Genomic DNA, 26946 nt, shown 5'->3' on the forward strand with positions numbered 1-26946 from the left:
GCGGCTGTGGAAGATGGCCGAGTCGCCGGAGGAGGTGGCTGTGCTGGTGCAGCGGGTGGTGAAGGACATTCGCAACGCCTTCCAGCGGAACCCCCACATGTGAGTGGCGCGGGTGACTGCCGTGCCGGGACCGGGCGGGCTCCTCGGCTGCCGGCGGTCCCTCTCCCTCGCCTCCCCGCGCTCAGCGGTGCCTGTTGGGGCCGGGGGCTGGGCCCAAGGTCACGCCGAGAGGGGCCGCCGGGACCAGTCAGGTTTCCCCCCCCGGCACCGCCCCACGGGGTGTCAGGCTGCTAGCGGAGGGTCCACGCCGGGCGGCTTCCACGGCACCTGCGCTTCGCCGGGGCAGGTCGTTGGTTCCCCGATGGTGTCTCCTGTGCTCTCCTGCTGCTTCGTCCTATACGTACCGCCGCGCACCTCGGGAGTCTGGGTGCTCCCGGCGGGCGTTCGGCCCGGGAGGCGCAGGGTTGCAGCAGCACCCCGGTCGGTGGCGAGCTTTGCGGCGGGTCGTCGTCCTGGAGGCAACACCAGGCTCATTGGTGCATAGTACTGAGCTGTGGAAACCAGTGGGGGCTCTTAAGTCTGGAAGCGATTAATATCTTTTTAAAGATAAGGTTTTAAGTGAATAGTACTCGAATTCGAAGTTTGGTGGTGTTAAAGCGTCGTCGAGATGGGATTGAACTTTGCCTGCTGGCGGGTCAGGCCTGCCAAAGTCCCGCTGAAGGCAGCAGTCTCTGTCTGAGGCACAGGGTTAATGCTGGTGGAAGCATATCTTCAGGGTTGAAGCCTGCTGAATTGCAGCCTTGTAGGAACAGCATGATTTGATGAATGCCATGTTCAAATGTATCTGTTAATAGAGGCTGTGTGGTAGGAGACAAGAAGAATGTCTGTGTAGATACAAACTACAGTTATTGCTGTCTTGTGAGAGGCAGGCTTTTCTAACAACCTGGGGGTCAGATGGTCAGTGTTTCATTTTCAGTTCCACTGACCAGCTCTGAGACCCTGATTTAGGCACCTCCTTTATTTCTGTTTCTTTCCCCGTACTTTGCAGTTTTAAGACAGAAACTGTTTAGGGAAGCATCATTCTATCTGTTTATGCAAAGTCCATATTGGTCATGGCAAATGAGGTAGCACTTACTGGATAACAACTTCATAACATCAGTACAGGGTATTTGTGTCAGTCACTAAGGCTGCAGTCTCTAGGGTGGTGGCCTATTATTCTGTTCCAGAAAATGGTACACTAACCAACTATGCAGGAAAATTTTACAGGCACTTAATTTATCCAGTTGCTTAAAAGATAGGGTTAGAATGAGTCCCCTCATGAGTCCCCTCATGCGTCCCCTCATGTCTCTATAAATGTAGTAAGTGACTTGGGTGGGTGCCAGGTTTTAAAATACAGCATATGGATGCTGTGTGAAAAAAAAAAACAACCAACCACCCTGCGTTTTGCCATGAAGCTTCATTTTTAGGTTGTGAGGCTGTAAACAGCCAGTATTTGTGAATGAATGTTCTGATTCTTCTTAGTTCCTATTCCTTTGCCAGATTGTTCAGTGGTAGCAGATTTCAAAAAACTTTGTTTTGAAGAATATGCTGCCATCGCAGTTCTCTTTCAGAGGTGCCATCTTGGAGATGAAAGTAGGCTATGAGATTTATTGCCTGGGATGAGTGCACTGTGCCCTGCTTCAAGTGAGGAACCACAAGCTGGTGCTAGTTTGCTGTCTGCTAGATTTCTGAACTGCAGTACTTGAAGAGGGGCAATGCACAGCCAGTGTAGACTGCTGGCCCTTCGCTACGATGCCTTTCTGCCTCCAGACCACTGGCTTGCAGCCATGCTGGCCAGATACTCTCCGATATATCGGAAACATCTTGTCTTCCTGCTGGACAGGCCTGCAAGACAGTTGTAACCAGCTGTAGTCCCTGATGGATGTTATCTTCTTGAATAGAGTAGCCTGTTTGTGTTACAGATCTGTGTTTGAGTTCTTTCACATGGTATCTACCAGGTCCTACTGAGAATAATGAAGCTGACGTGTATAATGTTTCTGTTCACATCTCATTTTTTATCCCCTACTCATTTCTCTTCAAGCTTTTGTTGTCACTTGTCTTTGACTGTGTGTTTGCCCCCTTTGCATTTGTTGTAATGAGTGTTTTGTGCTGGAAGGTTCATAAATCTGTAGGTCTTAAACAGGCACTGTGTCTGGTCCATAGTAAAAATAGTTTTAGACTAAGTAGAACATTGAATTGTTGATTCTTTTTTTTTCCTTCTCTTTAAAAAAATCTCTTTTTTGTTTTCCCCTTTTAAATTAAATTTGCAGTAAGAATGTGCATCTTTTTAAGATGAGCTTACTTGTAACTAAATATACAACACAAAATTCTTTTTGCCTTGTCTCTCTGATAGCTCCATTTTCTTCAGTCAATTAACTGTGTCACCATGCTAGTTCTCAATTTTCTAAGGCTGGAAGATATTTTTACCCAGTCTTTCAATCATAGCTCCTAATAAAGTCATATACATCAGCTATCCTGCTGGAACTGAACAGATCACCAGCAGTGAGCAGATCAATGTATTTTCCTTTTTTAACTTTGCTGTTCTTTAGATTGTGAAGTCAGACAGAAGGAAGCTTGCTTGTCAGAAATGTACACCAATTTGGTAAACATAATATGAAATATGAAGTCTTAGATGGTAGCCCAGGTATTTGTGTACAAAACCTGAGGATACTATTTATGGTTTTCCAAGAATCATTCATGTCACTGTAGCTTAGATAATTTTTTCTGTTTCAATTTATCTCATTCTTAGTGTAGTAAAAATACGACACTTCATTTTGTTAGATTTGAAACTGAATCAAGGTTTCTAGTGGTGTGATTGCAAATTTCAGGGGATCCAGAAAGAGACATACTTGCTTAAGGCTTTACCCGAGTATGAAATTTGTCTTGCCAATGTTCTTTTTGTTGAATTAATGCTTTTGTGCAGCATTAGTACTTACAAATAAACCAATAATAAAAATAATTTTCTTATAATACTTAGTGAGAAGGATCATCAGTGTAGAACTTCGTTATTGCAGCAGAAGTCCGATCAAGTGGAGATTAATCTGAAAGCAAACAAAAGGGAATCCCTAGATATGAAAGTGTCACATCTAGAGCTTCTTTAGAAATAAATAGTGCATAGAAGTACTTTGGATTTGCATGGTAATATATTACTGTTATTTATTAAATATTTTGGTTATATCACTAAGATAATGACTAACCATAGTGTGCAAATTAGTTTATTAGTTGAAATTCTAAAAGAGAATCATGTATATGATGCACTGCACAGTAAGGGAGAAAAAAATTCAGCTCTTCAATTTACGCTCTCGTCCCTCCTGTACATTCTGTAAATGTATAAACACTGTAAATTCTTTAGCCATATAGTCATTTCATGAGACTTACTTTAATGTAAAAATATATGCCTTTCCAAGTTTCCGTGCTCCTGTTTGTCTAGCAGTATTAAAAGCTTTTTGTAATTGCAGAAATACTCAACTACTTAGGTCCAATCTTTATTGTCAGTAGAATTGCAGTTGCTTCATATCCACCAGATGTAGATCTCCCAGCCATCATTTAATATCCTCTGTCTAATCCTGTGGGGAGAGGTTGGCTTATTTTAAAGATGATCTTCCAGAAGAAAAAACAGAAAAGGTCCCTTCACATGGAGTACCTAAAACTGAAGACCTGTAACACTCCCGTCAGAAGAAATGCCTCCTTCCCTGGCAGTACTGAGATTGTGTGGTTCTGTGGAAGGGGAAACTTTTTGTATCATCATTGTTTTATGAGTTTAAAGTAGGTTGGCTTAGGGCTATTTTGGGAAGGGCCATTCAATAGCTGAGACAACAGACTAGGGCTCTTGAAGCAGGTCCTGCAACAGCATAATACTCTTCTGTCATGGCTGAGGTTTGCACTATGGACCCTGTTTGGGTTGTGCACTTCCATGATCTCCTGGGTCTCATCTTGTACAGCATCTCTGTTCTCATCACAGGTTGAAGAAGCTCTGTAGTGGCTGCGTACTTCATGACAACCCAGCTAAAATTTTCCACTAAGTTTTGGCTGCTTCCATGGTGTATTTTAGGAATGTGAACTAGTGTGATATCAAGTAAATATGGAGATAACTCATGCAGGTTTTGGAATGTGACTGTGGTGCTTGCTTTGAGGAAAATAAATAGCAAAGCATGAAATAACTCCCAAAATTCAAGAAACTGTCAGAAAACCTAGAAGTTTAGAGAGAGAAACTGAATCATCCTTTCATAGTAGAGAGTAGTTCTGAGTGTGCAAAATCTTGACAAAGTAGTCCTCAACTGGTGTCTCCTTCAGTTTTGTGAGCAGCATGCACCTGTCACTTGACCTAAATGTGGCATCCTCCATTCTGCAATGAGTTGAGGTAGTCCTGTCATATGAACAGGCACATTTTTGTCAGATGGCATGGGGCAATTTGTGCAAGATGGAGGGTACTTCCATCACATAATTTTACGTTTCGGTGCTGCCTACAGGTGAGTCCTGCTGCAGAAGCGTCCTTTGGATAGCATCATGGAGTAGAGGCTGCAGACATACTTGGTGTCTCTTGGACTGACAGACCTGTCCTGTTACTTCAGGAGCAAAAATAGATGGTGTTTGAATTGCTTTGGCGGTGAGATAGGCATCTCACATAATTCTGCCCTCCTGGTACTTTACATAAGGAATTCTGTTGGTTCTCAGGAACTGAATGCAACATGAGACTTCTGAACTAGACAGATCATCAAAAGCAATATCAGGGTGGGGAGACTTGTTGTAGACAGTATTTCTACCAACTGTGAAGTTCTGGTTTGCATCTTAGCAAAAACTGAGTTGTTAGCAGATAAACAATTTTTTGTGTTTCACTGTCTTGGTGAATGTCATTATGCACTGGTCTAGTCCCCTGGCAGTTTCAGCTAGCTGAGTTAGTTCTGTAGTTGGGATGTTTCAGGCAGACTTGTCAGCTCTGTGTAAACACTACCTGTCTGTCATTTTGGCATGTTTAAAGCACTGTTGTGAAACCTGGCTTGTCTGTGTCAGACTTTTTGTGTTTGATAAGAAGTGAAGTTGTGGATGCGTGTTGTTTTTTTTTCTCCTTGCTGTTTACATTTGGAATATTGTTTGTAAGCAGCAGCTAGTAGATTCTTGCAATAATTAATGGAGTTAATTAGCAAAGCTGTGGGTGACAGCCTCTTCATTGCAGGTGGGGACCTGTGTGACCCTGTATGAAAGGTCAGGCAATGTTTGGCTAAGGATGAAGTTTAACATTCTTAAAATAAGGGAGTATGCAGTAAGTATAAACTTCATGCTATAAGTTGCCCTGTTTAAAGAAGCAGGTGGGAGTGTCATTTGTGGTCTAATCTGACTAGTTTCCTGAAGGGCTTGTGTTGAGTGCAGCAACAGAAAGGAGCATCTTGCTTTAATACCATTGCTCGCAATTGGTGGGGTATGAAAATGCTGTTTTTTCTCTGTCTGTTTTCAGATGACCAGAGATGGGTAAATGACCTGGGTTTATGTTTGGAGATAGAGCCAGGTGATTTGCAAATATCTTACCTTGAGTTACTTGTGCACTTTTTGGCTTGTGATGTATGTCGTGATGTATGGAGGATTCAGTCTCCTTTCTGAATAAGCAAACATATTCTTAAACAATCATGTCACTTGTTATTACGTTATTAATAATCCATTGAGGATAGAGAACTAAATCAGTACACTCAGATTCTCCAGTAACAAAATTCAGTAATTTGTTCAGCAGACTGTCTTGCCTAGGAGAAGGAAAAACGATACATGTAGAAACATGCACATTGCTTCCTGTGTAACTTTCTTTCATGCAAACTTTGGTTTCTGAGTGCCTAGTCACACTGCTGCCGGACATATATGGGTAGTTTTGGGTCAGTCAGCTGCTTGTATGGTTTATGTGTTTTATTTCCCTTGCAGTAGCAGTTCTTACATCTCCATCACAAAAATTAACACTTGTGTTAATTTAGCTGAGCTAAACTGCTTAGGTGATAATCTGAACATACAAAAAAAGCGGACCTTCTTCATTTAGGTTCATTGGGAAAATAGAATAAAACTTTTCGATTATCATAAGTTAAGAAGATCCAGAATCAGCAAAAGGAATCTTCCTAGAGAACTTTTAAAGGATTTTGAATTCATTGTAGGTCATCTAACAATGACTATTAATTTCAGATTCTTCAGGAAGTCTTAAAATACTTCTGATTTTCAGTTGCTACAGCACTGTGGAACTAATACAGAAGTTTTATAGTACTCAAAATCACAACTGGATTTTATATTGAGTCTGAATAAATTCCACATAGGTAAAATGCATTTGTTTTTTGCTCAACTTAAATCTTTATTCATGCCTTAAAGCATGCTTAAATAATTTATTTGCCAAGTTAACACACTGCATGAATTTTGCAAAGAATGGCTTTCTGAAAATGCATTTTTTCATACCTGCTGTTCAGCAAGAACCAAGAAGGTGAATTGAGGATAATGACTACAGATTTTTGGTAAAAACAGGGGAAAAGATGCATGGGAACTAGATGGGAAGCATTGCCAGTCTGCTCTATTGAGGAAAATAATTGGCATCTACTGGAAATAAGTTTAATTATGTTTCTTTCTGTTTTGGTTTTTTTTTTAAGAGACGAAATTGGATTGATACCCTGTCCTGAAGCCAGGTATAACCGGAGCCCTATTGTCCTGGTAGAAAACAAGCTTGGTGTGGAGAGCTGGTGTGTCAAGTTTCTTTTGCCATATGTCCACAATAAACTTCTCCTCTACAGACAAAGAAAACAATGGCTGAACAAAGATGGTAAGTTACCCACAAGGAGAATTGCATCTAGTGTGATTCTCACTGCACATTTTTTGTTTATCATAGAATCATTTAGGTTGGAAAAGACCCTTAAGATCATAGAGTCAAACCATAAACCACTGCCAAGTCTGCCATTAAAACATGTCTCTAAGTGCCATGTCTACATCTTTTAAAATGTCTTTAGGGATGGTCACTCAGCTGCTTACCTGGAAAGCCTGTTTCATTGCTTGACAACCTTTTAGTCAAGAAATTTTTCCCAATACTCAATCTGAGACTCTCCTGGCGCAACTTGAGGCCATTTCTTCATGTCCTATTACTCGTTACCCAACACCCACTTGCTATAACCTTTTTTCAGGTAGTTGTAAATAGCAATAAGGTCTCCTCTGAGCCTTCTTTTCTGCATACTGAACACCCCCAGTTTCCTCAGCCTCATAAAACTTGTGCTGTTGGCCCTTCACCAGCTTTATTACCTTTCTCTGGACCTGCTCCAGTCACTCAGTATCTCTCTTGTAGTGAGGGGCCCTGAACTGAACACAGGATTTGAGATGCAGCCTTACCAGTGCTGAGTACAGAGGGATAATCACTGCCCTGGCCCTGCTGGCCGCACTATTTTGGATATAGTCCAGGATGTCATTGGCCTTCTTGGCTGCCTGGGCACAAACTGGCTCACAGTCAGCCATCAGTCAGCACTCCCAGGTCCTTTTCCACCTAGCAGCTTTCCAGCCACTCTTCCCCAGGCCTGTAGCGGTGCATGGGGTTATTGTGGCAGGACCCAAGTGCAACTGTTGAACCTCATACAATTGCCCACAGCCCATCAGTCAGTTTGTCCAGTTGCCTCTGCAGAGCCTTCCCACCCTCCAGCAGATCAATACTCCCAGCCAACTTGGTTTTGCCTGCAGACTTGCTGAGGTGCACATGGTGCCCTCATCCCAATAACTTACCTTTTTTGACACTACATTGTCCCTTAAAGCCAGTTTAACCTATTCTGAAAGAACTGAGTGTTAGTGGTGGGGAGAGCAGGCTTTGGATTGTGCATCTTGACAGGTTAAACAAGTTGTAGGGCTGCTTAGTTGAAAAATGTATATTCTTTCTCTCTTGCCCAAGCTGGAAGGGTGAGACAGAGGTGACTGATTTTGGTGACTGATTTAGGGAAATGGTGTTAATCTTTACAGAAGAAATTTTGTCCTGCTTTCCTGAGTTGGAAGGAAAACTGTGGTGATGTGTGGATCTAAACAAAGAAGCAGGTGCAGTGTCTTTCAGACATAGGGTTGCCAGAAATCATTAGTCTGTACAGCTTGATAACTGTAAAGGTGAATTTCCTTTTTTATCTATCTTGGTTTGGATTTTACTTTAATTTACTTGCCTGAAAAATACTTCAGTGTGTTGTCTTTGTTAAAGAATTGTAAACGGGTGTGATGTGAGAGACATTTAACTGCTTACAAAGTGTCCTATTCAGAGTAAGGATAAAAAGTGGTAATTTAATTCTTAAACTTTAGTTTAAGAAACAGATTTTCTTGTTCACGGTTTCAGGTATCTTCTAAGTAGTCAACATAAAGAGTGCTCTTATTCTAGGCTTATCTTAGAGTCTTATTTTTGGTGTTTATGCATCTTCTTTCTGAGGCTTCTTTCTAGTATCTTCTACCTGCTGTGGTATTTTTCTGTCCTAGAAACAGGGATATCTTTCCCATTGAAGAACACTTTGTGACTACTCACAGAATTCAGATCATTAGTGTAATATCCACTAGAATTTCAGTTTGGGAGGCTGGAGCTGCTGATAGCTGTTAGCTAAAGGGCAGCTGGGTGGCTAACATGATGGCACGCTCCTCTATCCACACTGATTCACATGCTTTGTTGCAGTGACACTGTGGCAGATGCCTGTTCTGCCTGGATGATATGGTGTAATGACTGCTTGAACATCTCTGCTTCCTTCCCAGATGAAGCCTTGCAAAACCCCTTCCTCTCAAAATACAGATCATAAAACTATGTCAGTAAATGCTAGAATGGCATGAAGTTTAGATTGCTGCCTTTTTGTTGAGACTTTTTTGGTTTTCTTTTGAGAACAAAGCTGCATTCTCCTTTGTTTCCAGGATTATAAAATCAGTTAAAAATGCGAAGAGCTGATCTACAGCACCTCCATATTAATAATGTATTTGTAAAGCAAGGTACAGCTTACAGAGTTCAGTATGTTTTACTGTAACTGAGTTTCACATTTGATAGGAAATTTTAGCAGAAACTGAACTGCAGTGGTGGAGGGAATAAAGAAGGAAGTCTTTCCCAGGTAGAATTACAGAATTGTCTCTAATGAGGCTCAAGTAGGCATATACTATCAAGAGATGTTACAGTTTCTATACATTTTATATATCCTCAAGGATTTTCCTCCAAATTTCTTTTTGTAGACAAAAGTGCATGCTTAGAATTTGGCAAGGCAGTAGCTTTCTTCAGAATGTAGTGAAGGAATAGATTTGTGTATTATTGCTGCAAAACTCAATTGCATGTTCAGTTGATACTTGTAATAAACTGTGATTGCAAATGTAGTCTTTTGTTACCTCCTTTGTGTTGTTTGAATTATTGTAAGCCATTTTAAATAGAACGGAGAGAAAAAATGGTGCTGATTCAAGTACCAGTTTTCAGATGCCTTGTCTGATATTTTCTGGCAAGATCCTGGAAGAAGGAAGTGCTTTTGTAGTCAGTCATTAATAGCTTACTGTGACAGATGTTTAATTTAGTTATGGTTTCCTTTGGATGCTTGGAATCTAGAGTCATGACTACTTCTCATTATTGTTCCAGTTTAGAAATCCTAATTTTACAAAATGCTTTTATTCTTTCTCCAGTATTTTAATTTATGCATGCATATTACTTGTATTATCGCAAGATGGTTTTCTGAAATTGCCACAAATTTCTCATTTTAAGCAAAGTATTGTTGTGCATACTCCCAGAATATTCTTACTTCCCATAAGTCTGTATGTTTCCACTTTTACAAGTCTTCTGAAAAGCACATCTTGAAATCTGGATACAGCCATATTTAAAGAAAAAAAAAAAAAAGAAAAGGAAAAAAGAAATCCCAAAACCATATAAAAAGCCTGAAAACATATTGTCATGTTTGCCCCTTTGTGGCTGGGGAGAATTTCATGTCTAAGAGGACATATACATTGTAAGCACCTGTAATGCTATAGTTTGCTTGAAATGTATCCAGCAGAAAGTACTTTTAAATTGTAAATAAAAGATATCATTTTTTTGTTACTAACATTGAGAAAACTAGCTGCAGCTACTATTGCTGTGTGCCAGATCTGTCATAAGACTTTCTATTGAAAATTGGCTGAAAGTTTACTAAAATTGTGTTACTTGATATCTCTGGTTCAGAATCCACACCTCATGAAATCTTCATCTGTTACTTGTTACACAAAGCATCAAAGAGCATCAACATGAAAGAACTGGGTATTGCTCTGAGATTTTCGTTTTGTCTGCTGCTTTCCTTTGGTAACGTTCAGGATACAGTGAACCTCTGTAACGGGAAAACACAATAATGGTAGTCAAGCTTCTGTTTTAATTGGGCTTGATTTGGTGCTATTCCAGACCTTTGCATACTAGAGTAGTCATGTTAAGTGCAAATCATGATTTAGTAGGATAAACAAGCTATGTTGTTATAAATAGAGTAATGTAGACTATGAAAACTGTTTCTAAAAAGTATTCAAAAAACTGAACTAGGCTGTAATAAGCTTTTTCTTAACTGTCCTGTCAACCGTAGCATATACAGAGGGCAGTACCTAGCAATTACTAAAACCATTATTGTATTTAGGAAATCCAGCACTCAAAAGCTCAGATTTTCTTACTACTTATTTCAGAACCTCCTCTAATTGTGTTCTTTGTTGCAGTGTTTTGCTGTGTCTCATTTTCTTCTTATCCTGCACTGCAGAGTTTCATTTACCTTTCCCTCCTGTAACAAACAACTTTCCATTCTGTAACTAAAGAAATCTTGCAGATATCTCCATTGCACAGTTCTGTTACATCAATACTTAACCATGGTTGAGCATTGGAGCCTTTAGATGCAGCCCTCTGACATCTTGACAAAGTGATAAGCATCTGAAAATAAAGTTCACCATAGGAAGTGTCAGTCCACCTACATTTGGTGTGCTGAACTCTTCATAATATGTTTTTAAAATTATATTAAGCCAGCAATTTTCTGGCAGTCTTGATTAACTTAAAACAAGCTTAAAAGATATATGACTCTTTTGACTAGGGGAGAACCTAGTATTAAGCTCTTTTTTGGGGGGAAGGGATTTTTTGGGGGGTATGGTGGGTTTTTGTTGTTGATTGCTTTTTTAAATAATCACCAGTTGGAGAGTGGGTTGGCTGAATGGGGTAAAAATGCAGTTAACTGAATGAAGGTGTGTAGACTTGCGTTATGTTAGCAGCAAAGCTCATAATTCCTGATTTTTTAAATTTTTTTTTTCCCCCTTGAAGAAACTCAGTTGCCAAGTGGTGGCTACTGTAAATTTGACTTAAAGATTTATGTTATCTTAGAAGAGTAATTGTTAGATCTGGGCCTATTACATTTCGTGAGGCAATTTGTGTGTGTTGGTTATGACAGGAGCTAATTACAGTGGGATAATCCGCACATGTAATTATGTATATTCATAATAGATAAAATTGAGATACTCTAAAAATGCTAGTATTTTGAGAAGGCAAAATGGAAATCAACATGAAACAATGACCTCACAATTTTAACTTTTGATCTTTATAAAACCCTTACTAAATGCTGCCAATGAAGTTTTTGAATGTAAAATTGAAACAGTAGCTAGCAAAGCACTTACTGTTTAATATTACTTATGTGAGTAATGCTGGATATTTCAGTTGGGCAATTCACCTGTCTAAAATTAAAATGTGTTGAACTACTTTGCTTTGAACGACTACTTTTTTTCTAGTTGAACTACTACTTTGTACATGCAGGCAGCAAATTAGGAAGCAGCTTTGCAAATACGAGACATATTCATGCCCTAGCAACAAAGAGGGGTTTAAAAGGAAATATTTCATTAAAGGTCAAAAAAAAAACAAACAAAAAACATCTTGACTAAAACTCATTAAATTAGACAGAAAATTTAGTTCCTTGAGGTAATTTCTAAAGCATCAACATAACAGCTTAGTGCAAAATTAACAGAGTACACTAAAGAATTTTTAATTCCCCACTGTGTTATATACTGTCATAACATGTTCCTCTTCAGCCTGAATATCACCAGAAACACAAAATTCCTTTGTTGAACATAAATAAACAAGCAGTCTTACAGTAATATACAAGGATATTATGCTTTTTGACCCATTTAAATACTAACTTCTCTAAGTCTTGGTTACAAGATATATGAAGCCATATTCCTTTGCATTTCAAATTAATATGCTCTATTGTTCTTGCATTTCATCAGTAACTTAAATTTTAATTTTATAGGCATATTAACTGCAGTAACCAGAGGTCTCGTTCCATGAGATACCCGTTTTCTCCTTTTGCTGTTTTTACTTTAATTTATAAAGTACTGCTTATTTGCTGGAAACCACCTGGAGTGCAATCTAGTATGTTAAATGCAGTGTGATTAAGAGATAATGTAGCCCAAATTTCTTGGCAGTAAAAGCCTGGACAGTCCCATTCAGTTTTGAAGCAAGTCTCTTCTTGGTCAGTTACAAAACTGTCAGGATTGTGGTTGCAGGACAGATTGACTGATATCAGATTAATTGATATGTTGTGTCTCCTGAGATAAGAGGTTAAGGGAGCCAATGCAGTGACAGTCCTTAATATCTCAAATTTAAATTGAGATGCCTCATGAATCCCCAGTGTCACGCTGGTGGGACTCAAAAATGCTTCAGTGGTGCAGTGGGGTGTAAAGGGAAAAGGAAGGGCTAGGCTACAGTGAAATTACTCTTCCATTCTCAGCAACCATATACCTCAGTCCTGGTTTTACAACATTGTTAAGAAACAAGTGTAATACTTACCTCCATAGTCTGCAGTACTTAAAGGCACGGATGCAAGCAAATGTTCTGTTTGTTCTTTTAGTGAATTAATCTTAAAATGTCAGTCTGAAGCAAGGCTGTCACTTCAGAATGTATTTAAAGTGTTTTCTGCACAGCTAGTGGAGTTATATTGTGACCTTAATTCATGGTTGTGGTGTTTTATTTTCCTAACTACTTTTTTTTTTTACTAGTTTGTGTATTTTTTCTAACAGTAGAGTATATGGTGGCTGCAGCTCAGAGTTGGACTGAAATAGTAGGGTATATTTTTAATGGTACCTTCTTAATAATCTTTGGATTTTCTTTGAAGAATTCTCTTTTTATGATATACACAGTGTGTCTGCAATTTAAATCACTAAATATTCAAGGCTTCTATGCAGTGGTTCTCCCTTTTTGAGGGCATACAATATGTTTGGTTATAGCACTACAGGTAAAGGTCAGACTTCTTAGATGTGAGTTGTTAGCAAGACAGAATTCCATTGTTTTAAATAATAAAGGAATGCTGTTGTGTGTTAGTAATCCTTGTGCCTCTTGTTCAATCATTCTAGAGCTGATAGATGTCACGTGTACCCTGTTGCTGTTGAACCCTGACTTCACCACTGCTTGGAATGTGAGGTATGTGGTACTCAGTGAAGGACATAGAAATTACTGGGCCTTATGTCAGCTGTAAGCTGTGTTTTCAGTGATAATTAGTGACACACTAAGCTATTCAGCTAAGGAGTGCTGAAAGAATGTTAGAAATGTCTTCCGTTCTGCATGTCTTGCAGATGGTTTCAGACTGCCTTTTTTTCTTTCTCTAGGTTTTTTTGTTTGTTTGTTTGGTTTGGTTAGTTTTGATTTCCTTGGTAGTGAAGGTGAAAGATTACACTGCTGTATGTGAAGGCACATGTTTGGCCCGCATTTCTGGGGACTCTAAGTCCTATTGAACTGCCACTCCTCTTTCATTCTGTGAGTTAAGGAAGTCCATGTGTAGCCTTTAGATGGGCATACACTTTCCACTGAATCATGTGGTGCCCAGCTGATGTCTGCTGTCTGTCTTCACAGCTGTAATTTTACCGCTGTTTGAATATTCATACTTGAGTCCCTTTGAGATAACAGTTCAATTTGATGTCATTACCACTGCAGCTTATCAAAGCTGAACAGCCCTCAATAAATACACTGCAGCTATCATTTATTCCAGATAGATTCCCCCTCATCCAGCTCGTTTCTCTTACCTGTTTGGATTAGTCTAGCATCACCATTGGTCATGCTGCGTCATCTGTCCAGGAGTCATCATGGAGGAGAAGCAGGAATTTACCTCCTTGCTCTGAATGGAGCCCAGAAGCAACAGTTCTTTGCAAGTCTATAGCCTGAAAATTTGTGTGTAAATCTCAGGTGGGGAGAAATTCTCTTTCTGCTGCCTAGGTAAGACTGGAGACAGGCTTAAAGGAATAGTTTTAGAAGGGCTGAACTGCTTGCAGAAAATTATATGTTAGTATGTAGGAGGGCTGTCATTAAAATATTACTTTCCTTGTTAAGATGCATTAGGAAAATTGATCGCAGTATGAAAAATCAACAAAATAACCTAGAAAGATGGTTGCTGCATGTACCTGTCAGCCCTAGAAAGGACAAATTCAGCTTTTTTTTTTTTTTTTCCACTGGTGGTGTAGTTTTGAAGGATTCTGCTGTGATCTGTAACTTTCTGGCATCTCAGGTGTAAGAAAGGGGAATGAAATTGATAACAAAGAGCTTACTGTCATGACAATGTATATAGCTTGAGTAGTTTACAAGTGCTAAAATGGAATTATGAACATGTATAAGTACTAGAGCTACTACAGTAATGTAGTCATGTGGTACTTAAAGCCGAATGCAGGGTTTTGGTTTAAGTTTTGAATTTATGTATTTTTTAACGCAAATGCATCTGTGCTTCCCAGTCTGTTTTTTTTTTTTTAATGCCTGACAGTGGAAAGAGTTTGCTTTTGCTTTTATGTACCTGAGAAGAGTAGTTCAAAGTTCTGAGTAGAATTAAAAATGTTCAGGAATAGGGATGAGGATTGTTTTTTATAGTGTTTACAGTTTACACAAGTATACAAATTACTACAGAAGGTGGCCTTGCTCCCCAAATTCTCAGTCAGTGTCCTGGCTAAGTGTCTGTCATTGAAGCTCTGTTTAGCATTCATTGAGAAATGGTTTTTACACCAGCCACTGGAGTTTATCCCTTGGCCTGCTCTAGCCAAGGGGCTGCTTTGCTGAATTTGACTCTACATTAGTTTAGGCTGCAGCTGGGAGTTTGCTCTTTTGAAGAGTAAATTTACTTTAAATATGTGTGAGCCTACTTATTTACAGTTAATGGTTTAATATATAAAGAACAATTTCTTCATGAAAAGTTTAGGTTTTGGGACATAGGTGGTCTGGGAATCTAAATCGTTATTAAAAATGTACATGTATTTATTTTGAGTATTACACTGATCTAGGCTGCTTTTTCATTGCCTGTGTAATAATTAATTTTTACCAAAATGTCACCTTGTGCATTGCAATAATGGAGCTATTATTCCACCTGCTCCAGTGTTGACATTCCCTAAATATTTCTTGTCTGCATTGCAAAAGTCGTTGCACTGGCACTGAACAGTCTAGTGAGTCTGCAGCTCCTGGCTAGTATGCCTGAATTTCCTGTTGAGTCCTGCTAAACGCATCCAATCTGAAGCATGGTGCAACTTTATTCAGATAAAAACAAATGTCCCTCTAGGCATGTTTCTTATCTCTGCAGACAGTTCTTTACTAATGTCGCCAAATACCAGGAGCAAAACTTCCTTAAGGAACTTTTTTTCAGAGGTACAGCATGATCTAAGAGCATAATGTCAATGAGGAATGCTTAGTCATATGTGTAACTTTATTGGCAGCCCTTGTATGAAAGGACCAAAAAAAAACACAAATGACCCCAACAATAACAGAAAAAGAAAGTAAACTGAAAAGCACTGCTTGTTTTGTTAAAGTGCTTTTAGAGTGTTCAGATAACAGGTATTACATATAGTTCCTTGACTTTCAGATTAGCAACAGAAATTGTGATTGAGAATCACACTCAATTACAGTTCACAGTGATTTTTTGATAGGTTTGGGAACCAATGTATGTGTTGTATGTGTTCATATTGAAGTTCTGTGGTTGGAATTTATTATATTGGTCATGGTTGAATGGGGAACGGGGGGAGGGGGGTGTATCTCAATCAAAGTGGAATAGGTTAATGCACCAAAGGCTTTTTAATAAACTCCTGAGCTTGACAGTGAAGTTCTATTGTGATACAAAGGAAATGCCATGCTCTTTGCTATCGGGATGTGTGTTCCATTTTGAGGTTACTCCTATTCATACAAATTAATTTCATTTTTTGTAGGAAAGAATTAATACTGTCTGGCACTTTAAATCCACTTAAAGATTTGCATCTTGGAAAACTGGCGTTAACCAAGTTTCCAAAGAGTCCAGAAACATGGATTCATAGGTTTGTTTACCTTGCCTTCTGTTGCCTCCCTGATTTAAATGTGCTCCACCTTGTGCTTGGATTAAAGAGAGACATAGTTGGAGGACATGTAGAAATGTACCATATTCTTTGAGACAGTTGTTTTAAAATAGTGTTCTTTGGCTTTTGTTTTTTATATTTAGAACTAAAATCACATGCACCTTTTTCACTACTTAATGAACTTTGGAGCTGGGATAAATTTTCCTAAAGGTCCGTCATGTCTTACAGCACCTAAAATTTTCAGCCTGAGAATTCTGATTCCATGGGTAGTATGTTTTTGAGAATTGTGGGTTTCTCCCTCTTTCCCTGTTCCAGTTTAACACTGCATTGCTTGTTTACACGCATTTCAAACAAGAATATGTAAAAGCTAATCTTTATAACCAAAATTGGGTTTTCCTCCATTCCAAATCTTTTTGGCTTAGTGAATTTATTTTTATAATTTCTAACTTAAGAAATGTCATTGTCATCACTAGTAAATATTAAAATAACAGAGCACATTTTTGGAAAAGATAATTCCAAAATTACTCAGAGGCACAAAGCTAACCATCCCAAGTCGTGACTGAGTGTACGTAAAACAGCTGTAGCACAGTGGAGTGCTGGTATCTGTTGCTCAACTTTTTTTTTTTTAATCTTGGTATATATGTGATTTTTTTTTTTTCATGATACATTTTTCACAGGATGACTCATCCTTTTATAGACAGCCTTAAAGAGGTTTGCATATATAGCACATTTAGAAAGAAGGTCACAATGTTTGCATTCCCATGTCCAGCATTAGGACAACTGCAAAGTTGATGCCCCAGTAATGGACTCTTGTCAAAACCACAAATAAAACTTCAGTTGTGCTGATAACATGAATTTTTGGAAGAGGGAGTCATTGGTAAACTCTTCTTTGTGAGCGCATGATCTCAAAATTCTCAAATTTAACTTAGAATGTAGTATAGGAAATACTCCTAGGTGTTTTTTAACTTATAAGCACCTACTTAATTTCTGTTTATTTCTTTCTTGGTATCAGTGATACAACAACAGCACTGATGAATTTCTATTTTTTATGAAGTTAGAATGGTAGGTTCTTGATATTCATCTACATCTTGTAGAAATAATAAAAAATTCTGTCTAATTTCCATGCAATCTTAAATTGTGAGTATTTTCTTTAGTGTTATAATTTGTTTTTCCATGTATTTGCCTAAACCAAAAGGGAATATTTGAGGGTGATTGTAAAAATGTTTGGCTTGGATTTGGACGTGCTGTGATTGCTCATCTAATTTTCTAATATGCAGAAAAAAGTTCTGCATCAGCATGGTGATTAATGCTTTCTCTTTCCCCATTATAGCAAATTTCAGGTGGAAGTGCAAAAAATTAGGACGGGAGAATTACAAAATTCAATAAAACATGCACAATTTTTTTTTCTTTTTTACACATGGCAGATACATTTGCTAAACATATCAAAGTACTTTTCATACATTTTGCTATGTGACCTTTTACTATACTTCTGGCTAGGTTTCAAATAGATCTTGTGCATATACAGTCAGTATATTTATTGATTGTGTAGTTGTCACTGAATGAGCCTGTGTTCATTTGCAGTAATTCCAGGAGCTGCAGTAGTAATAGGAACATACATACAGTGACAGAACAAAATGGATTTCTTTTCTCCAGCTCTATTGCAGAAAATGTTTTCTTATAGAATCATAGAACAGTTAGGGTTGGAAAGGACCTTAAGATCATCTAGTTCCAACCCCCCTGCCATGGGCAGGGACACCTCACGCTAAACCGTACCAATACCATGATATTCAACAGGCACCCAAAATGCATTTTAAATCTTCTGAGGTTGTGCTGGTCTTTTTTTCCTTCCATGCAAAAAGTGTAGAAAGTAGTTCAGATTTAATTTCATATTTTTTTCTTTTGTTGTAGTGACAGAGCCTATAATGCCTCTATTTTTTTCCCCACATGCTCCTGTATATATAATTTGTCTTCATTCTTTATTTTGTAAAACATCCTTATTTTAAGAAATTGAGATATTTTGGTTCTTAAAATAATTTGGCTTTCTGTGGTTTTACTGAGAAGTCAGTGTTAATGCAATATTTATCTTTTGTTAAGGGAATGCCTCATTTACTCATTTATCTTTATTGCCTAGACATTTTTAAGGTATAACACTTCTTACAAGTCTGCTGATTGAAGTGAAAATATACTAGGTAGTGATGTGTGGATCAAAGATATTTTTAAAAAGCAATATTTAAGTCTTCAAATTTACCACATTACATAAAGTTAAGAGTAGTAAAAAATCATGGTGTGTTTGACTATACATCTTTAATTAAAACAATTCTTACGTAAGAAGCCAGTATATGAACACAGACTTCAATCTACTGTTAGTGACTTCTGGTGTGTTTAAAAATTATATTCTTATAAATTACCATTAATATTGTCTTCCAGTAGTTTAAATTTTTTTTCTTTAATAACCAAAAAAAGACACAGTGTAAATAAAAACCACCAGTCACAAAGAATATTATAAATGTTTTCAAATGAGAGAAAAAGCAGGTGAATTACAGCACTTTTTTAAAAACAGTTTATATATATATGCAATTTTGCATATTATTTGCAAATCCAAGGTATCTTTTTAAATAAAATTATTTATTATTTTTAAGTATTCTTTTCTTTTAACCAGGAGTGACACCTTTCTGAAAGTAGCAGTTAATTGGTTTTGGTCCGATATGAGCCAGTACAAACCAGAAAAACCTCTGTGTCACACACCAGAGGATAGTATATCCAGGTTTCCAGAATGATCTGCAAGAGCCCTTAGCAATTCTCTTGACACATGCTGCTGCATGGAAGTTTGCACTTCTTTTCTGGCCCCATTTTCAGGACTCTTTTTATGTAGGGTCTACAGATGCATGCTTCTGCAACATTAGGATACATCTCAAAATACTCATCTACAAAAGCTGCTGAAATGCAACTAAAAGTCATTCCAAAGTAAAATTATCCCCCACACACCATGTGCTTATCTTGGTCACTGAAAATTAAATATGTGTAATTGAGCAATAAAAATTGTTTTGCTTATACCTATAGACCTTGAGACTGTGAGTCTTTTGCACTTTCTTTCTGCTGGTGATGTGCAGAAACTAATTTGGTTTATTATGTGCAGTGCTGATAAATATAAAAAATACAAAGCAGAGCTAATTTTTTTTTATTAAATCTTTCTGTCTGATATTGAATACTGTAGTGCAGTACAAGTCTCTGAAAGAGGAGCTCATTAGAAATCGCATGCAGACAGTTCTTGCCTTTTTTCTTTCTTTAATTTGCTGTTTCCTTCTGTTTTCTTTTGGTATGCTATAAGTAGCATACAGATACAGCTAGAGATAAATCATTTTGGAGTGTGATAAAAAAGTCGGAAAGTATGGGAGGAATTCGTATAGTTAGATTTAGTACTTACTCATCATCTAGTTATAGTTTAGTTCAGATAATTAAAAGAAAGGTTTGATTGATTTATACAAATTAAAAAAACTTGTTCCCTCACCATTAACACTATACATCGTTTAACTAGACGATGGGTGCTGCAACAACTCATTCAGGAGAACTCCTTGCCCAATCTTGTGACTAAAGGAAACTTGGGAGCAGCACCTGTGGAGAGAATTCACCGACTAGTGCAGGAGGAAATGAATGTCTGCTCTGAAGCTGCTGGGAGATACCCAAGCAACTACAATGCCTGGTCCCATCGCATCTGGGTTTTACAGCATTTGGGAAAGCTGACTGTCAAGGTATAGTATAATAGCAAATACATTCCTGTTAATGATAATACATGACAGATACTATTTTGATAATGTAATGTAATGTCTCATTTTTATAACCTTATTCAGCTATTCTGTGGTTCCAAAATATTGAGAGATTAAATAAAGCCAGCAAGATTTTCATTGAAAGTGTAGTAGTGCTTGTAACCTGTTTCTACAACTCCAGTGGTATCTTTTGGCAGCATTTAAGCTGAGGCCTGATCAAGCTATTTTAGTACTAGCAGGGATGACATCTGTGGTGGCAAGTATTTCAGATCACATCTAAAACATGGAGACCTGCAGCATTTTGAAATATTTAATGTGATGTTGTCTCAAATTATATAGGTGGTCTCATAATCCTGTGTTTTCTAATCTGTTAGGTGAATTCCCTGTCATTATTAGGGTGATACAGTGACGTCACATTTTTAATGGAAGCCTCTGGATTCTGCCATGCTGTAAATACATAAGCGAGTGAGGAAGGAATTTAGTGGAGGTCATTGAGTCAGTATAGCCATTATTTTTGTATTATGGGCCAGCCACTGCTAGCAACAGATATTGTTTGCCTGATGTTTCTTGTTAATTGTCACCTGAGAAACTTTGGGAATAGCTGTATCAGCTTAGTAGTAAATTACAAGTATGTTCCAGACTCCGTGAGGGGTACAGACCAGAATTTGGACTTCTCTGCCTATGAAGTTTGTGTTAAGTTATCAAGTATACTTGTATCAACTATGTGTGTGGTGTAACTTCATCCGTTAACTAAGCTGCTCTCTCACTCCCCCACAGTGGGATGTAGGGAGAATCAGAAGAGTAAAAGTGAGAAAACTTGTGGGTTGAGATAAAGACAATTTAATAAGGAAAGCAAAAGCTGCTCTTACAAGCAAAGTAAGACGAGGAATTTGTTCATTGTGGGCAGGCAGGTGTTCATCGCCAGGATAGCAAGGCTCCATCACACGTAATGGTTACTTGGGAAGATCAGTGCCATCATTCAAAATAGCCGCCTTTCATTCTTCTTCCCCCAGCTTATATGCTCTGTGTGTGATGTCATATGTTCTGATGTCTCCCTGGGGTCAGCTGTCCTCGCTGTGTGCCTTCCCAGCTCCTTGTGCACTCCCAGATCCTTGCTGGTGGTGTGAGGAGCAGAATTCTTGAGGCTGTGTAAACACTGCTCATCAGTAACTAAAACATCTCTGAGTTATCAAGCACTGTTTGCACCACAAATCCAAAATATTACCCCATATCAGCTACTATGAAGTAAATTAACTCTATCCCAGCCAAAATCAGTGTGTTTGAATATTTTTAAAGCATGTTAAATTTCATTGAGATGCAAGACTGAGACTGTGCTGAAAAAGCAGCAATCACTATGGTTCTGTAACCATTTAGTTCTTACAAGACTCACTGAAATTAGGGTATTCTATATTATCAAAGGCCACATATCTGCTTTAATACAAACTTTGTTTGAGATAGTATTTCTTATGGGGTACAAGGGACCAGGCTCAGAAACATAATGTGTATGTCGTATTATCTTTGAGGTAAGTTTTTCCAAAACAGGTTTATCATTTTGAAATCCTACTTTGGAGGATTTCAGGGGGTAGATTATTCAATAGATTTGCTTTGTTTTGTGTGGTTTGTGTGACTTTTTTTTTGTTTTGTTTTGGTTGGTTGGTTTCTTGGTTGTTGTTGGTTGGTTGGTTTGTTTTGGTAATGTTTCTCCTTTGGTTTGGGTAATTCTAGTGTTTCTGCAAACTAAATCTCAGTTCAAACTCTGCCAAGAAGATACAAAAGGAGAAAGTTTGAGCCCTGTTGTCTTCTCACAGGATACAAATATTTCTTCTTTATTACACGAGACAGTAAAAGAATCTTGTTTCAATACAGGAATTTGGATTTGTTTTTCCTGCAGAATTTGAACCACATTAGCAAGTTTACATAGCGTTCGAATAGTGTTCATTAAGATCAGCTGAGGATTTGTCAATAGTAGATTGCTACAAACCAATCTAATCTTTCTGGTATTGGAGTAGTTGCCTTCATAAAAGACAAGAAAACTTGACTTCAGCTCTTTCATGTGATAGTTCAGTAAGCTAATGGGGGAGGAACACAAGCTAAAGATACCTACTGGTAGCTAGATGTGAAATCAGTTGGAGTTGCCCTGTCGGCAAGTCAGCCACGCAGTTTCTCTCTCACCTCCCCCCCCCACTTCTTGCCCTCCTGCTGCTCCTGGAGGTATGGGGAGGAGAATCAAAAGAATGCAACTCGCACAGGTTGAGATAACAACAGTCCAGTAACTAAGGTATAACACAAATCACTACTGCTACGACCAATAATAATAATGATAAAGGAAATAACAAGGGAAGAGAATACAGTCGCTCACCACCCACTGACTGGTAACTTGCCCCCCCCCCCCCACCTGACCAAGCACCGACCAATACCTAGTCCAACCCTACGGTGAACTAGCCCTTCCGCGTAACTTTCAGTTACATCCTGGGCATGACGTGCTGTGGTATGGAATACTTGTTTGGCCATTTTGGGTCAAGTGTCCTGCCTCTGCCTCCTCCTGGCTTCTCCTCCTCCCTGGCAAAGCATGAGACTCACAAAGTCCTTGGTCAGACTAAACATCGGTGTTATCAGTGCTGTTCCCAGGCCAAAAGTCAAAAACACAGCGCTGCACAAGCTACTAAGAAGGAGAAAAAAATGACTGCTACTGCTGAACCCAGGATAGAGAACCAGAGTAAGACAGTAGTATCAGTGTAGTCTGTAAAAGTCATATACATTGACACTTCAGAGAAACCATGCAGGTACAAAAATAGGATGTAGTTCAGCAAGGACAGACAAACTATTTTGTTTCCTTTAGATAGGAATACTTAGCTTCAGAGCATGGTCACTGACCACGCCCTACCATAAAAAGGCAGGCAAAGAAACAAGTGGTGGGGTGATTGTCATAAGGCATCACTTCTCTTGTGTGGTGCCAGGAAAAGAGAAGTATGTTCCTAAGACACAAAGTAATTTTTCCTGTAGACATCACCAGTAAGGCTGTGGCTTTTTCTTAGATGACTGGACCTCCAAAGGCATCTTTTATGTGAATGGAAATTGCCATATTTACCTGGTTATCCTTGAAAGTTTTTTTCCCCATATGCAGTTCCTTCTCATTTCTCCAGTGTTCCAGCCCAAGGGGGAAGCTTTGGGCTGCATATTATGATGGATAAACGCTTTAAAAAGCAAGCACAAGGTGAGGGAGGGTGTAAGAGCATGTGCAGACCCACAGGTTGAGGCAGAGGCTAGTGAGCGGCTGTTTTCCTATTCTGGAGTGGGATGCCAGTTCCATGGTACTCAGCCCACCACTGAAAGTAGGATAGAGCCCTTTGTAAAAGGAGATCAAGAGTGGGGAGGGAGATGTTTTCATATAATTTCCTCTTTGCTTCAAAGAACGGCAAATGGCTTGTGCTGTTTGGTGTGAAAATGGAGGTAACTGGCTTAATAAGAAAGAACCGCTGCTGGAAGTCAGATGTTAGCTGGCTTTTTGTTTTATCTCCAGTTGTTTGAAGCATCTTCTACTGTTACTCGGAGGTTTCTAGAGAGGCGCACTTTTTTTCCCTTTTTTTTTCTGTATACCTCACAAGATGTAATGGCAAATTTTCTGTCTCACTCTTATGTAAGAGGTTTTCTAGTTCAGGTAAAGTGATACTGGGAATCATTCTATTTTGCGCAGGGAGTCAAAATGCATAATCACACTATTCCCCTGTAGCTTTTTAATTCATAAACGTGTTGGTAAGTGAGACAGATTGTTCAGAGATTTAAGTTGTATATAATGTGCATAGTGCCATATCCAGCTGAATAAAGACTGGTTTGATTTTTCTGATGTTGCTGTTGAGCCTTACTTTGGTTTTAATAGGTTTTTAAATTTTAGTGCTCAGAAATCTAAAATAGTAAGTGCTGCCCTACTGAGAATAGAGAAGCTGATCTTGCGGTTTAAAATGCAAACTGGAGATGGGGAGATTTAGTGCTCTTAAGAATACCCTGTGGGCTGTTATTTAATAGTGCACTTCGGTTTGCTGATCTGTAAAACAGGGATGATTCCGGTATCTCTTGGCAAGACCTAAAAACCCATGTTGAGTGTTTCAGGTAGAAGGCACTATTTATGCTGTTTGTATTTGTTCTCATATTTTTTACAACAGCCACACCACAAAAAAGGTGTAAACCTAGCCTTCCATATTTCCATGATTTTCTCTGTGGGAGCCTGTGCCTCTGATGCAGCTGTTTTAGGAAGAAGTACTTGTGCCTATGAAAGTTGCTTTGCATCAGCTAGTTGTGTTAAGTGATGTACATAGCTTAGAAAGAGATTAACAGTAAGATTATAACCAGTAAGGTTATATGTAAAGTCTTTAGAAGTAAACGAAAAAGGTAGTTTTGATCTCTGGAGACATTAAATTCCAGAGGAGGAGCAATGTGAGGAGAAAGGTTAAAGCTTTTAAATAAATATGACCATTACTTATAATAAAGATACTAAAGTAAAAGAAGCTTTGCCTGGTAACCAATTTCACCTGTCTTCCCAGAAATAATTTTTAAAGGTTTAAAAACACAGTTACTGTGAGAGCTTTTCCAGGAGTTTGTTTTTTTCACCAACTACCAAGTCAAGCAACTTAGTTAAGGACAAATAGTTTTGTATTCCACAGGCCCTAGGACTTGGAATATTGTGTTAGTGGTTGACATTGTTTCCTGGAAAATTAAAGTAAATTATTTTAAATCCTCTTCCTTTTTTTTTTTTTTAAGCTCACCCACCCTCTGACACCCATAATGCACTAGGCAAAAATAAAAATACTTTTAACTAATATCCATGTAGTGTGTTGTACCTTTTGCCTTCTCTAAGTAACTATTCTGAGATTCATAAACCACTGCTTATTTTTCACCATTAGTGGTTTGGGTTTTTTTTTTTTGCCCGCTCATCCTGTGGGAAGGTTTCTGAGACACCTGCTTTCTCAGAGTGTGGAAGAAGTGTAGTTTCTTTTGTGCAGGAATGCCAAGGTACTTGTTAGCACATAGTAGAAAAAGCTTAGTGATACTTCATTTTTTTATGTGTGTTTTTAGACCATTGCCACAGTGGCTCAAATCCCCAGAGAAGAGGTTGCTTTAATATAGAAATGGTGGTAAATTTCTCTTTTATACTGATTGATAACTGTCGCTGCTTTTTGTTTCAGATTCTCCTTGAAGAACTTTCATCCACTAAGTATTGGGTATCCATGCATGTTTCAGACCATAGTGGATTTCATTACCGCCAGTTCTTACTCAATTCCTTGATAGGCAGAACTGTGACTGACAATAATTTACTGTTACAAAATCCAATGGTAAATGTGCAAAACCCTAGCCTTCTAAAAGAGGAGAGTGCAGGGGCAGCAGCTGCCTGTGCAGAGGAGCAGAGCGTGGATCTCCCCAGCCATTTAGAGGAAGAGTTGGAGCTCTGCACTGAACTGATTGATACTTACCCAGGGCATGAAACCTTGTGGTGTCATAGGTAAGCGGACTTGGTCAAGAGTGTCCTTCTGGTTGTGGAATGTGCTTTGCGTGATGTTTCTAGACAAATTGTTGCTCTGATTTTAAAAGGTACCACCTAGGAAAAGAGTTACTTGATGTAAGCTCTACTTGACCCTATAGTTTGTGCAAGAGACACAGGATACTGTTGATCAGCCTTAAAATGTTTAAAAGGCAAAAGATAGGCAGAAGATGGATCAACTGCAGAAAACTGCTACTTTGCCAGCTACGTTTATGTGCCTGAGTAGGTAACAGCAGAGTTGCCAGAGTGACACCGAGTCTTTTTTGTGTAGAGTGTGAGCAGTGACTGCAGATTTTGTCTTGGGGGTGGAATCTGGAAGGGTGGCAAATGAACTGAAGCAGTTCAGCAGCAACAGCAGATTATTTTCAGTACGTGACTTTTTATTCCTTTTTTTTTCCCTTCCTTCCTTTTACCCTGAAGAAGGTGTGTGTTCTACCTTCAACACCACCTAAGGAGCAGAATTCCTCTTCTGAGTGCAGTGGTATCATCTGTGGGCAGCAATGACGAAACATTGAATAATTCCCACTACAGTCCTGCAACAAGTCACATGGCACAAGCTATGGATGTTGATGGTTTGAATGAATCCAGCAGCAAACAAGTTTATACCCAAGAAACGAAACGCCTGAAACGTGCTCCTGTGCAGGACTCTTTTGGTTCAGAAATGGAATACCGGTTCATTAATGAAGTATTATCAACTTGCAGGGATGTGGATCAAGCCAGGTTTGCTACAGCTTATAGGAAATGGTTAGTTACTTTTTTAGGTCAGTGAAGAGAGAGTTTAAAGCATACAGGGTTCTTCTTTTAGTGCAATATTCTCTTTTCAGACACAAATGCATGTCTTGATTGCAAGTGTTAGCTAACCATGTGTTTTCCACTCTTTTAATGGTCAGTCTTAGAGTTCATATTCAGAGTAGAAGTCTGTCACTTTATTTATTAAAGAACTGGCATACTTTTTTAGTAAGCAAATACAGTTTGTTCCTTAATCTTTTCACCAGATCATTCTGTGTCAGCTTCCTACCATGACATATTTTTATTTCTTCTGCATGAAGATGGGCTCTGAATCATTGGCTTTAAAACAATAGCAGCGAAGTGGGAGAAGTCTGAAATGCTTTTGAAACAGTGTCTGGAAAAAGAATAAGAGAATCTATCTGTATCACTTCAACATGTTTCCAGGTTGATCCTCTTTGCTATAGTGGCACCTTGCTAATACTTTATTGGATTCAAACTGTATTTGGTGAGTGCTATTACTTTTGTGTTAGCAACCTTTGGTAGAACACCAGACTGCAGTGTTTCTTTCTCAACGCTCTAGTAATGGTATTGGAGCCTTCTGCTATGGTAACTGGGTTTTTGTTT

The 26946-nt window shown here is 38.6% G+C and overlaps 1 protein-coding gene across 5 annotated transcripts; it reads left to right on the forward strand.

Annotated features, from left to right (window-relative positions):
- PTAR1 (protein prenyltransferase alpha subunit repeat containing 1) lies at positions 1-26462 on the forward strand. 5 transcript variants are annotated; one of them, XM_034073032.1, is made up of 8 exons: positions 1-99; positions 6648-6817; positions 13357-13423; positions 16174-16278; positions 19832-20045; positions 25241-25554; positions 26014-26050; positions 26135-26462. In XM_034073032.1, exons 1-8 carry the CDS (start codon positions 14-16, stop codon positions 26360-26362), a joined length of 1221 nt encoding a protein of 406 aa, XP_033928923.1. In that variant the 5' UTR covers positions 1-13; the 3' UTR covers positions 26363-26462. The 5 variants fall into 5 exon arrangements, with proteins under 5 accessions (XP_033928923.1, XP_030910199.1, XP_005155006.2 ...); XM_031054339.1 differs by having other exon boundaries at positions 26014-26046; positions 26128-26462; XM_005154949.3 differs by having other exon boundaries at positions 26014-26462.
- Positions 26463-26946: the final 484 nt, after the last annotated feature.

Source organism: Melopsittacus undulatus, chromosome Z, assembly GCF_012275295.1.
Source record: "Melopsittacus undulatus isolate bMelUnd1 chromosome Z, bMelUnd1.mat.Z, whole genome shotgun sequence".
Lineage (NCBI taxonomy): Eukaryota > Metazoa > Chordata > Aves > Psittaciformes > Psittaculidae > Melopsittacus > Melopsittacus undulatus.